Source organism: Eublepharis macularius, chromosome 1 (assembly GCF_028583425.1).
Source record: "Eublepharis macularius isolate TG4126 chromosome 1, MPM_Emac_v1.0, whole genome shotgun sequence".
Classification (NCBI taxonomy): domain Eukaryota; kingdom Metazoa; phylum Chordata; class Lepidosauria; order Squamata; family Eublepharidae; genus Eublepharis; species Eublepharis macularius.
This window is the reverse complement of record NC_072790.1, coordinates 170,904,947-170,922,235: the sequence shown is the minus strand read 5'-3', so window position 1 is coordinate 170,922,235 and position 17,289 is coordinate 170,904,947. Positions and strand designations below refer to the sequence as shown.

Below are 17,289 nucleotides of genomic sequence, written 5' to 3'. Positions count from 1 at the left end.
TGCCTCCCCTCTCCGGGGGGGGGACTTGGGGGCCTGAATTCTCAGGTCCCAATAAACCAGGAAGGTCACAGCAGGGAGCTCATAGAACTCAGCTGCTGTGGTGTTGCTGTTTCATTCCGGAAGTCACTTACAGTTATTTTTTTAATTACTCCTTCTGGCTTGTTGATTTTTTGCTGTGGCTTTCAGTGGATCTTATAATTTGTTTTTTTCAAAAAAAAAAAAAAGTACACAACAAAGATGGATGAAGAGGGTCTCCTTACTGAAAACTGATTAGCTGCTGCCACCTGCTGGAAAGTTGAACAATTTCCTCTCTCTCTCTCTCTTCCCCCTCACTCCCCCTCTGGTTTTCCTTTTAAACAAAAAAGAAAAAGAAAAAGAAAATTGTTCTAAGATTCCTTTTTGTTTTAGAGAGAATTTACACAGTTAGTGTCTATATATGTCTATATGGTGTCTATATATCATTTAATTATAAAATTAGATAATTTTCATTGTTGTAATGTTAGACCAGTCTGATTGAGGTCAGGGGGATTGTAAATTGTATCTTGATATTGTAGTATGGAAAGGTTGTTAGCAGCTGTCAGAAGACAGAGACTAGCTAAAGTCAAGAGAATGGCAAAAGGCACTAAAAAGGCAAACTTCAGCTCTGATCAGAAGATGAAATTGACCTAATCGCTGAGAAAGTTTTGCCATCTATTTCACAGCAATTCAAAGCTCTAACATGGTAGGTGACCCAAAATACCAAAGAGGTAGTAGGAGAGATCCATAAAGAGGTACAAGATCTGTCAAACCAAATTAAAAAGACTGAGGAATCATTCTCTGGAATTAGACAGGATATACAAAACTTAAAGACTGAAGTTTCAACTGGATTACAAGGAATAACAAAAAAAATGAAGAAAATAAACAAATCATTCAAGAGAAAAGAACATAAGGAACTGATGGAATCACATGATCGTACGGAAACATTGCAAATACAGCAGGCAGTGGCAATAAAAGAAGCAGAACTAAGAATAGTCATTAGAAACTCAACTCAGGAGTAAGAATCTCAGATTTTGCGGCATTCCAGAATCAATTGGGCTTCAAGATCTCGAGAACAAATTTTGAAAGTTGATCCAGAATTATGTAAAAGTCCAAGGAGACTTCCCAGAAATTGAACAAATTTTCAGGATCAACTCAAAGTATGCGACTCGTCATAAGCTTCTAAGAGATATATTAGTTACCTTTTCACATAAGAAAACAAAGGATACTATTCTTCAGCAGCACAGAAAAGAACCTCTGGAAGTAGAAGGGAAAGAGATACAGATATTTCAAGATCTACCATAAATAACAATTAAAAAACGTAAATAATTTAGGAACCTGACAAAATTTCTGCAGCAGAACAAAACAAGGTACCGCTGGAAAATTCCCACTGGATTGGAAATATATTTAAGTCAAGTCAAGAGGACAGTAGCATCAGTTACGGAAGCCAAGGACCTATTACAAGAACTGCAATTAGGAAAAACAGACCAATCATTGGGTACAGATGACACAAACTCCTCAGATAAAGAGAAAGGAGCAATAAGTAAACAAAAGCAGACGAAGAAAAAGGAGGAAGAAAAATGAATGAGATAAAGATAATTTCAGTTAATGCAAATGGACTGAATTCTCCCACTAAAACATCAAGAACGTTTAATCAATTGAAGAAATTAAGGGCAGATATTATATACATTCAAGAAACTCTCATTAAAAAAGATCAAGAGTATTTACTAAATTGTAAAAAATTAGGTAAGGTTTACTCATCTTCACTGCAATTGAAAAATGATGTCGCCATATATATCAGTAATTCAAACTTTGAAATTTTACAAGTGTCTGGATCAGAATGCTCTTTTGTATACCTATGCTTAACCGACTCCATATTTAATCCTTTCAGTGTTCAGTGCTTTCTTCCCCAGGTGCAGAGGTTCCCAGGCAGCTATCTCACAGACCAGCACTGTTGTGGCTACCGACGTTCCACCAAGAACCGGCCTTGGGGAAGCTTTCGCTTTTGCAGCTTCAAAGGGAATATTTTGAGAACTGTGGGGGGAGGATGGGTCAGATATGATATTTAATATGTATCTCTTGCTTTGCCTGGCATTGGTAACAATGCATATGTACCAACCTGGATATTGCATTCAGGCCAGTGGACTATAATAATCTTTTTCTTCATTAAATGCTTTTTGGAAACAATGGACTTTTGTCTAATTGCAGAAGGCAGACTGGAGTAAGGATTTTATCTAGCCACAGTTCTGACAACAAGAATTAAAAGATGATGATATGTGGCCTTGAAAATAAGATTGTCTCATGGACAAACACGGACTTCGGTATCTTTATACGCACCAAATGATGGCCAGAAGAAATTTTATGAGAGATTTTTCAAGAAATTTTTAAATTTTCAAGGAGACTCTAATTTGTGGAGACCACGAATGGTGTCTTGAACTGTAAAATTGATAGATCTACAAGGACAGGATGAAATCTGCCTAAATGTGTATTCAATTATATGTCAGTTTTGGAAATAGAGGACGCCTGGAGATTGCTGCATAAAAAGGATATATACATTCTTCTCAGACAGATATCAAACATACTCCAGAATACATATGTGCTGGATATCTAAGAGTCTTTTGACGCAGGTACCAGCATCTTTAACCCCAAAAGAGAAAGAGAATCCTAAAAGAAAGTATACTAGAGTGTTCGGGAAAAACATGGGAACTAAAGCCTCTAAACATAAGAAGTATCTGTGAAGAACATAAGAACTAAAGTCTGTGCATGTATTGATTTTTCCTCAAAAGTTTCTATGTTAAATTACCTGAGAAATTTTCAACCCCTTAATTTCACCTGACTTTCTCCTCTAAAATAAACAAAATAGTTAATTACATCATAGTATGCAATCACGTTAAATATCCTGCTAGATCCAACTGCTGCAAAATATAATTACAGGCCTTTTCCCCTTTTAGAATATTTTCAATATTCAGAAAAAATTACTTAAAAATGTTCCCATTCAATGCTAATAGTTCCTTTTGCCATATGATGAATAAAATAGCTTACTTATAGTCTGTTTATCCTGTAGAGTAATTAAAAAATGGCTAACATCTTGATGAGTTGCTTCTGAGGTGGGGAAAAAAGTCACAAAGGATTGCCACCTGATTTTTAAAGACAATACTTGTGAGTGCTCTGATCTCTTCACACCTTGGTAGGAATTAACTTAATGATCTCCCACACTGGTTTTCAGTGAAATACATGGAAATCCATTCAGTAAAGCACACAGCTGTAGATCATCACACTGTATTGAAAAATATCAATCTTTTAAGAAACACTGCTATAATGAAAGCAGCGTTCACATTATAGAACTCTCTACAAAACAAAATAAATAATGAGGAAAAGTCACCCTTAAATTAAAATCAAAAAAAGACATTTAAAATTTGGGCATTCTTCATTATGGGAAAGAACCTTCCACATTGAGACTATCATCAATCAGAAAAGCTCCATCTGCTGTATAATTAGCTCTGATAAATGACACTAATCTGAGCTACATTAGAGAACTAGTGTTGGTAGGGGAAGAAGAGAGATAGCTAGAACTGTAAATAAATCTAACCACTGTGTTTCACTTACAGCCATCCCAGCAGGAAGTCATAAAGTATTTTTATAGGTAATATTTTCAGATGTGCTGCTGGCTAGGCTGCCTAATATCTATCATCTTGGAGTATGCATTAGTGTGTGTACAGAAGCCTAGAACAGGAAAACGTATTTTAAAAATAAGTTCTCCCTTTCATATATCTTTACAGCCAAAGTCTTCACTGAAACATTTCTGATAAAAAGCCTTCCTGTGCAAAACAGCTGTTCTGGTTCTCAGGATTTCAGGCATGGCTGCCAAAGGACCAGTATCTTGTGACATCTGCCGATAAAGGTGTTGGAAGAACTGACCCCAAGAAGAAAACTTGGGGATAGGGACTAGATTTTACCAGTGTAGATGGATGAGACAGTGGACACTGGTACTCAAGTTAATACATTACCTGAACAGGATTTTGTCAGTAGGTCAAAATTGCAAGCAACCAAAATCAGGGTTGCTGGTTACTCTGGAACAAATATGCCAATATTGGGAGGTTGCATTGTTAGTGTCAAGTACAAAAATGCAAGCTGGATACTTCTTCAGGATTTTGTCGGTTGAAGTTAACAGAAGAGAGTTCAACAATCTGTGCTTTTAATATTCTTTTTGGAGAGTACAGATGTCTATGCTTACAATTTGGTATAGCATCTACCCCAGAATTCTATCACAAGATCATGCACGTGCAATGGCGTTGTTGACACATCTGTAGATGGCATTATAGTTTGGGGTATGACTAAAGAACACAACTGATGAGTTCAGACAGAAAGATCAAAGCTCCAGATTGACTTAGAGGTATGTTAATTAGACATGGGCACGAAACGGAAAAAGCCCGAAATGAGAGTTTCGTGTTTTGTCGCAATCCACAAATTGCGTATCATGAAACTTCACAAAATTGACACGTTTGCCAAAATGATTTGTTAGTTTCATGATTCGTCAGAACCTGGGGCATTTCAATGGCCCCCTTCATACCCGGAGATGCCAAACTCGCAGGGAGACTTCAGCAGGCTCTCTTCCACCCACCCTCCCAATTTGTAATACGTTGATCGGGAAGGGTGGGAAGGGAAGTGCTGGCAGAGTCCATGACTGAAACGGGGACCGGGAGTTGCTGGATCAGAGGAGGATGAAAGACCAGCCGTGGAGGAGCTGGGCTGGGAAGACAGAGTGAGGGGTGGGGTAGAGGGAAAAAGGCACCCTTACCCAAAGACCTTCCCACAGCAAGGCCAAGAGCTGGAAATAAGAGGTTTCTTTCAGTTTCTTTAAAGCAGCAACAGCCAAAAGCACAATCTCACATCCTTCCAAACACTCTTCCACTCCAATCCCAGCAAAATGCTGACATAGATCAGAACAGGAGGTCCATGGTTGGCTGACATACCTGCCTAACAGGGTTTGGAGGGGTGAGATTGGTGTGTCCATGGCTACAGAAGGCCCACCCCCTTGGTTGCCTAGGGGATTGACCCCCAGTGCTTGGCTGTATAGGGCAGAATGGAAGCTCTCCAGATGGCAAGGAATGTTGCCAATCAAGGGTAAGTAGGCCATGGTTGGGGTTTCCAATGGCAACAAAAGGTCTGGGCCCATTGTTGTCTAGGGAATCAATGGATTGGAGCCAGCCTGTCTGCAATTACAAATCATTCATGAAACTAACAAAACAGGCCAAAAAGTCATGAATTTCGTGATAATTTCGTGATAACCGCGGACCCACACATGAAACAGCCCGTTTCGTGATGAAATTTACTTCGTATTTCGATTCGTGCCCATGTCTAATGTTAATATAGAACAATGATATTAATTGATGAAGATAATTTTATAGATATATTCATTTATCTATCATTTTATGCTCCGTATCATTTTTATTTGATATAACATTTTATTTTTTTATTATATAATATTTAAGGGAAATGTAGTGACAGAAAGTATTGTTCAGAGACACTCCATTACAGTTAACATTGTTAGGGAACTGGCAATTTGAGGACTTTCCTAACGTCACATGACCTTAGTTCTAGCCCAAGGCTTAAAGCATAAGAAGTTATCTGCCCTTCATATTAAAGTAGTTTTAAGCCATTAGTCATACTGATAGTCTTTATTCGTGGACCCAAAATAATACAATTACCAGCAGTCCATACATGGCACTAATAATTGCACGTTAAGTGTAGCTTAGCTTTACATTAAGTGTAGCTTTACCAACATTTTTACAAATAACGACACAGTGATAAAATGTTTTTTTGTGTTTCATGCTACTGTATAATAGTAACAAGAATTCACAGAAATTATCAGTCAAATTGAATTCAGAACAATAAGTTAAAGTCAATCAAGATATGAAAATGCCCTTGTGCCTGTGTCTTTCCTAAAATTAATGTATGGCTGTTTCTTTTCTGTACTTTCACTTACATTCCTCCAGGGACCAGAAACTAAAGTACCTAAACAAAAAGCAGAATTTAGTTTGTTCTCTTTCGCTTCTGGGACTGTGCACTTACATTCCTCTTTGCTCGTTGAAGTTACATTCAGATCTGTCGAAAGTTGCTGGTTGGAGTTAACAGTCTGCGTAGATAGTGAGGTATTGCTGTTGTCACTATTTGATTCTCCAGAGAACAAATCCGATTGGATGTTGCTTGTGCTGGGAGTGGACTCATCATCTGGCTGCTTCTTTTGAAAATCTAGTAAGACATAATATTGGGGAAATGTGATAATGAGGCATGGAAACTATTACAGGATCACAAAACTGTTTAATACGCAGAATACAGGCTGTAGATGAGATATTATTTATGACTTTTAAAGAACTTGTAATTTCAAAATTATATTTCTTAACTGGTTTGATCTTAGTTTCAGTTCTCCTTTTCTGACAAAACTGTATATAATAGAATAGAAAAAATGCAGCTATTAAAACTGAACTACAACATGGGGGCAATTGTCATGAACATTTTTGTTGGTGCTAAAGAGCCCCACTCCTTTGACGCTTTTTTCAGTGGTTGCAATTTTTGAGAAGCAAGCAAGAGGAGTCACCAATATTTTAAAAAGTGCCCTTACTCAGAATTGGTTTACTTTGTTCTCAGTGATGTTAACATGTCATTAAATCTCATTGGTTACGTGATACCTTGTTCATTGTCTGATTTGCAACTGCCAGAGTGCCAATGTGATAAATTTAGGAAGCAAGCACTACTCTCACTCAGCTGCCCTTTCTTAATAGTCCGTCTCTCAAAATACGAGTGCCATCTTGTCTCTGAATACTTTTTAGTGATTTCTTAATCCATAAATAATTATGAATTCCTTCCTTGGTACCAATTGTCTCCAAGGTAGATATTTATTGACTTGGTTTTGAGATTATAGTATTATAGTTGAATCCAGTTTGTAATCAGTGAACAAATATTAAATATAACCAAGGTATGAAATAAATATCCATTCACTGTGCTTGGCTTGCTTTTGGATCTGTGTCAATTCTTCCTGCCAGTTATTGCCAAAAGATTTAGTAACTCAGCTAGTGCTATCAGATAATCTACCTTCAACATAACCTGTCTGATAAAAAAACAATTATGTACCATTTTATTCAAACTTTTAAAAACAGGCCTTACTTAATATGATGGTTTGGTTAATAAGACTTCTAGAACTGGATCTCTTGTTTTGAAAATTATGGTAATGTTAGCCTATCTAAAGGTTTCTCTAAAGCTTTCATTAGTAAATGATTTTGCAACTGATTTCAAATATGTTTTTAATATCAAACACTAAATGACCTAAAATTGAATTGTACCATTTTTATATTTATCATAATGAATTCAACTTCTATCAGCCTAACTCAATTTAAGAATTCAAAGCTTAAAATAAAATTTTAATTTGGGAAGAATTTATATTTCTGGATGTGCAAAATCTTCAAAATGATAATGTATTATTTTTTTAAAAAATATCTATGCCTCCTCTCCATTGAACCAGCCCTAACTTTTTTGAATTCAGAAGAATAAAGTTTTGGAGGGTCTGCAGAGAAAATTTCTGAAAGGAAAAATTAGGGGGGGGGTGTACATAGTACCTTTTTTGATCACATGCTACATTAATAATACAACATAGCCATATTTACTGATGAAAACTAAAGACTCAAAACGAGAAAAACCCATGCTGCACATGTCACAAAATCCAGGCATTAAAGGTAATATTTATTTATTTACATTCTTTATAGTCTGCTTTTCTCCCTGAGACTCAAGGTAGATTATACAGTATGAGACAGTATAGTCAATACTAAATACATTTTAATAAAATATGTAATGGGTATATATATCCAAATTTGCAAACATTTAAAAAACCCAAAGAATTCTAATATAGTGTTGAAGAAATGCTGGAACAGAGTTTAAGCAATTGTACAATTGACATGTTAAAACAACATAGGAACTACCCAGTAAGGTCACATTTACAGTAATAGTAGTAGAGTCCATAACCCCTCAATATTTGCAGCAATAGTAGAAAAGTCTGTGGTCCCTCCCTATCCCTTTACTGATGGATCTCTATTTGGCCACTTTCTTACAGTACAACCTTGTAAAACCCTCCTGAATAATTCAGTTTTGCATCATTTGCAGAGGACTAGGAAAGTGGAAGATCTCCCAGCCTCCTCAGGTAGATAATTCCATAAAGTGCAGGCCACTACAGAGAATGCAAGTGTACGGGCAACTGTTGATTTTGCCCATGTGCAAGATGGCACCTGCATAAGGCCCTGCTCATATGAGCAAAGCTGCCGTAATGAAATATAGGGAGTGAGGTTGCCTCACGGATACGATGAGGCAAAAGGACAGGGGGAACGGTCCCAAACTCCAAAGCAAAGGCACACTAAGGACACGCCAAAAGACCGCTGCTGCAATCCAAAGCTTTATTCACAAATGTCGAGGGTTAAATCAAGAAGACAGGGGAGCGCCCACACTCTCCGGCTGCTCCCGGCGGGAGATTGGCAATGGGTTTGCCTGGCTAAGTTGTCCCGTTTCGCAAGGCTCACAGCTTCATCAAAAGCCACAAATAAATTCTACAATGAAATATGTCAGATGCCCTCCACAGAGATCTGATTAATGATTCTCCACGCACACCCGTCTTTTATGTTTTACCCCAAATCCATAAGAACAAGTTCCCTCCCCCTGGCCGTCCCATTGTCAGTGGGTCTAACTCAGTCTTAGAGCCTTTAGCCTTTTATGTTGATCACATATTACAACCCATAGCACATAGCACTGACACTTATCTAAAAGATACAACGGAACTGATCAGGTCAATTGAACAACTACACATTCTGGAGGGGGCATCTTTAGTTACTATGGATGTGGAGTCTCTCTACACCTCGATTCCCCATGAAGGTGCAAGAGCAGTAGTGGAGAAAGCACTCCTGTCAAGATCACATGACATTCCCCCCACTCACTTCCTACTACAGCTAGTGGATATCATAATTGAGAAAAATTATTTCAGATTCCTGGATCAATTTTACTATCAGTGCAAGGGAGTTGCAATGGGGTGCCTGGCAGCACCTAGCGTTGCTGTACTGTATATGGCAGATTTGGAAAAATCATTTTACTTAAACTCCATGGTCAACCCCTTTTTTGAGGAAATCATCTATTACAAAAGATACTTAGATGATGTGGCCATGATCCTGAAGAGCAGTATACATCTAGTTGCTCTGGGGAACTGGATGAACATGGTAGACCCTAATATTAAGTTCGTGTGGCATTCCCATCAACATCAGATCAATTTCTTAGATGTGATTATATACAAGAGGACACAAAATACACTTGGCGTGAAACCTTCCAGGAAACCGACCGACAGATGGGCTTACCTTCACTATACATCCCATCACAATATAAACTTAATTCGGAGCATCCCATTCAGTCAGTTTTTACGGGTTAAACGTAATTCCACTGATGTTAAAGATTATCACACAGAGGCGAAGAGAATTCAGGAAGCCTTTATTACAAGGGGCTATCCAATTAACATAGTGACAAAGGCTAGACAGCATGCTAACAGGACGCCTAGAAGTGCCCTATTAGTACATTCCGCTGAGAAAACTTCAAACAGAATTGCTTGGTCTATTGACTTCTCGCCCTTAGAACCAATGATTGCTAGGATTGTTAGAAAAAACTGGCATGTAATACAGAACATTTCAGGTTGTTCCTTACCTCCTTTGGTTGGTTTCCGCAGAACAAAAACCATTAAAGATATGATAGTACATTCTGACTTTGGAAAAACACATACCCCTGTGGTGGCAAACAAGCCTATGGGCCACTTTTCTTGTGGCCATTGTAATATCTGTCCCATGGCTGCTAATGTAGATACATTCTTACATCTTGTGACCAAAGAGAAGTTGCAAACACGGGACTTCTCTACTTGCAGCACACCAGGGGTGATTTATGGTATCAAGTGTACTTGTAACCTCCTATATATTGGCAGTACAATTCGTTCCATGTACAGGAGCATATGTCTAAAATTAGAAGTGCTGTTACAGATGCACCTTTGTCACAGCACTTTATTCAGCATCACAGAAATGAGCGGGAATTTGTCTACACAGTTCTTCAGGTACTAAAACCAAATGGTGGGAAAATAGATCGAAAAGCACTTCTTCGGTTGGAAGCTAAATGGATTTTTAATCTCAGGACAATGGCCCCTAATGGTCTTAACCAGGAGATAGATTTCACCCCATTTCTGGGGTGGCTTTCTAATGCAAAATTGGTCTGGTTTCCCTTTAAATCTGACTCCTCCAGTTACAAATTGGATGTTTGGCAGGCTACTTAACTGCTGCCCGCCCACATAACTGCTGACAAGAGGAAATTCTGTTCAACTAAAACTAAGAAGAAACTTGATTCTTGTCTAGCAGGTTATTTTTCAGTAAAAGAAATACGCTTTACACTAAGGTAATGTTTTGTTGCAATCTCTATTGAAATTTTGTTACACTGTTTAAAATAAAATGTACATTGTTTTGTTTCAGTTTGTGATGTAACCAACATATGTATTGTATATTTCATTGTAGAATTTATTTGTGGCTTTTGATGAAGTTGTGAGCCTTGCGAAATAGGACAACTTAGCCAGGCAAACCTGTTGCCAATCTCCCACCGGGAGCAGCTGGAGAGTGTGGGTGCTCCCTTGTCTTCTTGATTTGACCCTCGGCATTTGTGAATAAAGCTTTGGATTGCAGCAGCGGTCTTTTGGCATGTCCTTAGTGTGCCTTTGTCATGGATATGATGGACAAATGCCATGAAGAGCTTTGTAGGTGATAGCCAGTATCTTTTTTTTTTTTGAAAAAATTTTATTGGGTTAGAATCCGTTATTTTTACATTTACATTCAATTTTCCCCAAATTTTTCATTTCTAACCCCCTCCCTTTCCCCCCCTTTTGTTGACTTCCAACAGTTTTCCAACCCTTTGTCCCTTTTCCCTTACTTCTATTAAATTCCTCTATCTAAAACAAATATATATTCTCCATTATACTAAGCAGTACATCCTTAACTACTTTTCTTATTATATACCCAAACTGTAAGGTGATAGCCAGTATCTTGAATTGGGCGCGTTAACTGACAGGAAGCCAATTCAGTGACTGTAGATTAGGAGTAATATTAAAGGTCCTCTGAGCTCCCGTTAATAGCTGAGCTGCATTGTTTTGCACCATCTGGAGTCTCCAAGTTAACTTAGAGGGGAGACTTATGTACAGTGCATTACAGTAGTCATGTCTTAATATTACCATGGCATGCATCCAGGTGGCCATCAAACATGCCATCTTTGAAGAAATTAACAAAATACACTGCATGAGTTATATAAATTCATAGCGGAGAACAAATAAATGCTGTCACTTAGACATAGTTGCCAAGTCACAGGTGTTCGGCATATTCTGACATTACTGCTTATGTCTTTGGACAGTGCAGGACCTCCTATGTCCAATTCAGTTTCCTAAAGTAATTTTTTAAAAAAGATCTTTACAGTTATATGTTCAAGTAGTTCTTTAAGTGATGTTTATTGTGTTTAAAATGTTCCTTCACAAGACTTAAATAGAATACATTTACTGCAAATTTAATTGCCAGTTAGCTTTGATCTTTTAAATACAGGCCATTTCATTCCTTGACGTTTTGAACAAAAGTACACTGGCAGTAACTCCCTCACTCTGATGGAATGGACTTCAAAATTTGAAAGATGCTCTTTAAATTGCTTTCACTTAAAAAAAACCCAAAACACTTTACTGCTTATGAGAAATCAGGGAGGCATCCAAAAGGAAGGGAGTTGTAATAATGGACAACTTTTGCTACTTCCACACTGGCTGGAAAATTCCATGTTCCAGCCATGTCAAAGAAGTAAAATTTCTGGATGCTCTAAACGACTGTGCCCTAGAACAGCTGGTCTCAGAACTGACCAGAGGGGATGCAACCCCAGACTTAATCCTTAGTGGTTCTGCCCAGGACCTGAGTGAGATATGGATGTGGCTGAACCAGTTGGCAATAGTGACCACAGAGGCATTAAATTTAATTTATATGAATGTGGGAAAGTGCTAGGGAACTCTGAACAGTTGGAATTGCCTTCAAAAGAGGAAATGCCTCTAAAATGAGGAATCTGGTAAAAGGAAAGTTGAGAGGAACAGTCAAGAAGATCAGATTTCTCAGAAAGTCTTGGGCTTACTCAAAACCTCAATCACTTTTAGGCTCGGTTAGAATGTGTAATATCATCATATCAGCCCAGAGCATGAAGGATATTCATTAAATCACTCAGATGGCCATGTGGTAAATAACTCAGTCTATTGGCATTTCTAGAAGCCTAATGGACAGCTACTCCCATGCTCTGGCAATGCCAGCAGCTAACAGCCAGGAGAACACTAAAGCAATAAATACTTTTCCGCTGTGCTGGGAGGCTACTCCAGTTAAAAAGACATTACATCATAAAATTTATACCACAGGGCAGGAAGGATAGTGCAAAGTCCAAGAGTTCACCAGCATGACTAACATACTTGATTAAAGAAGCTTTTAGAGAGAAAAGGGCTTCCTCCAGAAACTGGAAGGTTTGTCCAAACAAGACAAACAAAAATGAACACAGAAATGCAAGCAGACAATTAGAGATGCAAAAATGTATTTTGAGGAACATACTGATAAAGGATTAAGATCAACAATAAAGAATCGTTTTAAAACATCAGAAACAGGAAATTGGGTAGGGAAGCAGTTGGATCAGTGCATGGCAATGAAATTAAAGGAGTAGTAAAAGAGGGTAATGTAGTTGTTGAGAAGCTACATGAATTCCTGTCATTTGCCTTCTCTGCAGAAGATACAACCCAGATGTGTGTTCCTAAATGGATGCTTTCAGGAGGGGAGGATGAGGAATTTGGGCAAATAGGAGGAAGTTCTATAACTCAGGCACAAATTGCAAACTAACAATTCACCAGGACTAGATGACGATTCCTAGAGCTAGCTCTCTTAGCTCTTCTGCTGGTTGCCAGGCTCAGCCTGACAGCCCTATTTATAAATGACTTGGAGTAGCGAAGTGGCCAAGTGGCAGATGACACCAAATTGTTTAGGACGGTTAAAACAAACAAACAAACAAACAAACAAACAAACAAACAAACAAACAAACAAACAAACAAACAAACAAACAAACAAACAAACAAACAAACAGCTCCAAAAGGGTCTTTTCAAAGTAGGGGAATGGGCATTAAAATGGAAACTTCACATATATGCCGATGGGATCTCTGGCAGCAACAGACAAAGAAAGGGTCGGATTGGTAATAGCTTGATGAAAATAACTGCTGTGAAGAATGTAGATTCCATGGTGGCCATAATTAGAAAAGAAATAGAACTGCCCCTATCATGGTACCCTTATAAAAATCTACGGTGAGACCACACTTGGAATGCTATATACAGTTCTGGTCATTGCACCTGACAAAGAATATTGTAGAACTTGAAATGGTTCAGAAAAGAGCAACCAAATGTATTTATGTTTTTGGATGCTGAAAAAGCGTTTGATAATGTTTCTTGGAAGTTTCTTATGAAAGCGTTGCAAAGAACGAATTGTGGGACTGAGTTTCTGAATTGGATCCAAAGTATTTATACCAATCAGCAAGATGCAATTTTAGTAAACGGTTCATTTACGAAGAAAATTGATACTGGGTGTCCCTGAAACACATCAGGGACGCCCAATGTCACCACTATTGTTTATTATTGCGCTGGAAATTTTGGCAGTGAGAATCAGACAAGACAGTAGAATTGCTGGAATAAAGGAAAGAGATATATAAGATGGGGAAAGAGATATATAAGATGAAAAGCTATGCAGATGATGTGGTCATATCAGTGACGAATCCACACACTTCCCTGATTTATGTAATGGAACAAATATCAAGATTTGGACAGTATTCTGGATACAAATTGAATAAGAAGAAAACAAAATTCATGTTACTTTCAACAACAGAGGAACATGAAAAGATAGGAAAGATAACTGACTGTGCCATTACTACAAAGCTGATAAAATATTGAGGTATAAATGTATCCTCATGAAATGAGAACCTCTATAAAAATAATTACCAAAAAGTTTAGATAAGTATTATTGAAGATTTGCAGAGATGGGAAAAATTAAATATTTCCTGGCTAGGATGAATCTCAGCTGTCAAAATGAGTATTTTCCTAAATTGTAGTTTTTATTTCAAATGCTTCCAATTTATATAGAACAAAAGACTCTCAACAAGTGGCAGAAAGTAACGTGACTTTATATGGATACGATAGAAACCAAGGACAAAATTTTAAGTAATACAGGATGATAAAAACCGAGGAGGACTGGCAGAACCAAATATCAAACTCTATTACCAAGCAGATGTATTAGTTTGGATAACAGATTGGATTATAAATCCAAGTACCAGACAGATCAAATTGGAGAAGGCATTCACAATCATTTATGGATCAAGAAATCATGGAAATCTATTCACAAACAGAATGGGATCCATATTGAAAGGGATGGATTGCTTAAAATATGGTTTCAATGTAGAAACAGATTGAGTCCACTAATCTCCCCACTGATGTCGCCAATTAATGCTCACTATGATGCAGCCACAAGAGAGAGAACTGATCAGCTCAGCTATAAATCAATGATGGATAAAAAAGGAAATGTAAAAACCTGGCAAGAAATTCAAGCTCAAGGCAAAAATATTCCATGGCTGATGTATCATCAAACAGTATCAAGACTAAAGGAACAAACTCTTAAAGAATATGGTAGATTGAACGAAAAAAACACAATATGAACTATTAATATCTGGAGATCGGAAGCATCTTTTGGGGAAGATTTACAAAATCTTATTGCAATAACACATAGAAACAAAGCAAGTAAAAACTTGTATGATAAAATGGATGGGAAACTTTGGAGAACTATCCCGATGAAAGTATGGGAAAATTTATGGACTAAGGACATAAAATTTACAGATTGTCAGTTATTGAGACAGAACTGGTATAAAATGTTCTTTAGATGGTACACTACCCCCAAAGAAATTGCGAGAATTAGTAAGGGTTACAGCGGACATTGTTGGAAATGTCAAATCATAGATGCAACGTTTTATCATATGTGGTGGACCTGTAAGAAAACATGAAAATATTGGATAAAGATACATGAAGAGATGCAGAAGATTCTCAAACTTAGATTTGAATTAAATCCAAAAAATATGCTCTTAAATATCCTACCAAGTAATGTTAGAAAAGAACAGGGAGATCTTTTCTGGTACATGGTGATAGCAGCAAGAGTATTATTTGCAGCAAAATGGAAAACAGATATCTGTCCTGATGTGTTAGAGTGGAGAGATAAGATTCATGACTAGGCATCAATGGCTAAACTCACTACCTATCTACGTAATAGACTGATAGCCAACTTTTGGGGGAAATGGAAGGATTTCTTTAACTACTTAGGTAGAAATTAACTTTAATTAAGGCAACTTAGTATAAAGACAAAGCTGATATTGTAGTTTGTAGAGGTGAAACTAACCAAGGAGAGGGAAGGAGAACTAGTATGCCACTATGTTTAGGTATATCAAATTTTGAATGTATTCCTTTATTAGTTTAATGTAAGTTTAAGTGTAGTGCTTGTACAAGTCTTAAAACAATTTTAAATGTACTGTTTATATAAGATTGTATAAATCTCAACTCAATTTCCAATCTAGTATTTGTATAATCTTTTATTATGCAATTTCTATTTTCACATATTCTTTTTTAAATAAAATATATATTTTTTAAAAAGAGCCACCAAAATGATCAGTGGGCTAGAACACATGCCCTTTGAGAATGGTAAAATGCTGAGTGCTGTTTATCCTAGAAAAAAGGTGAGTAAGAGGAGACGTGACAGAGGTCTATAAAATTATGCATGGTGTGGATAGAGTGGACAAGGAGAGGCTTTTCTCCCTCTCTCATAATACTAGAACTCAAACTCACCCACTTATGCTGAGGGGTGAGAGACTGAGAATGCAGAAAAGTACTTCACACAGTGCATACATTGTAAAACTCACTGTTACAGAATGCAATGATGGATGCCAACTTGGAAGGCTTTAAAAGGGGACTGCACAGATTTATGGAGAACAGGATTATCAGTGGCTACCAATCATGATGGGTATCTACTCCCTCCAGTACCAGAGGCAGAGTATACCTCTTTGTATCAGTTGCTGGGGAGCACGGGCAAGAAGATGCTGTTGCCCTGCAGTCATCCTGCTTTTGGGCTTCCTAGTGGCAGCTGGTTGGCCATGTATGAACAGAATGCTAGACTGAATAAGCCTTTGGTCTGACCTCATGTGGCTCTTCATATGTCACTGTGCAATATCTTTTATTACTCTGCTTAACTAGTATTGTATCTCCACTCTTACTTATATGGTGACTCTGGGCCAATCACTTTCTCCCAGCTTACCGTACCTCACAAGGTTTTTGTCAGGATAAAACAGAAGATGGGAGAACCACATATGCTACCCTGATCTCCTTAGTAGAAGGACAATATAAAATGTACTAAATAGATGGGTGCGTGTATATGTTTGTATGTGAGGGATAAGTTCAAACTTCACAGTGTGGCTTTCTCCAGCTTGCTGTCTGTTACACAAACTCATTTTGGGGTATGGGTATGAGACTATAAAACAACTTCAAATATAGAATAAATGGGTTCTCAAGCCTCAGCTCTTTCGTCATGCTTAGGGGTGTCAGGGGGTTGTTTTTCACTTGTTGAGTGTTGGCTGGCAAAATATTTAAATGGATTCCAAGCAGTATAAAAAGCAACTGCGCTCACTTGATTTTTTTGTTTTAGTAATCTAATTTGGTGTGTTGATTTTTACAACAGATTTTTGTTCCACACATAATAACTGTAATTTTTGTTGTGGAATTCCAGTGTAGAGAGATGATTAATCTATAAAAAATTATTTATGTGCACATTACTTATTTTCTTCTGTAGATAAATTTAACAAAGCCATTTTTGGATCTCTTTAATTTATGACCATCAAGCAGTATTTTAACTGTCACCTGAAATATTCATATTTAAACAAATATATCCTTGCAAATGGGAGTATGTAGAGTATGTTTTAGTGAGTAAAACTTTACCTTTAAATGCATTTCATTCATTCCGTAAGAACAGGAAAAAATGTTTCAAGGGAGTATTTTAGTGCTTCCCAAAATTTCCCAGCTTTGTCCCCCCTAAATTTTGTTTCTTCTCTGCCTTTGCATCTCTACATATATATTCATATGAGTATAGATA

The 17,289-nt window shown here is 37.4% G+C and overlaps 1 protein-coding gene across 2 annotated transcripts in view; it reads right to left on the bottom strand.

Moving 5' to 3' along the window:
- The window catches only part of ZFAND3 (zinc finger AN1-type containing 3), a 291,436-nt gene that overhangs the window by 83,032 nt on the left and 191,115 nt on the right, over window positions 1–17,289 (bottom strand). For both annotated transcript variants that reach the window (XM_054978108.1, XM_054978100.1), the window contains one exon: window positions 6,088–6,267. In XM_054978108.1, coding sequence (XP_054834083.1) covers window positions 6,088–6,267 — 180 coding nt within the window. The remainder of the gene's footprint in view (window positions 1–6,087; window positions 6,268–17,289) is intronic.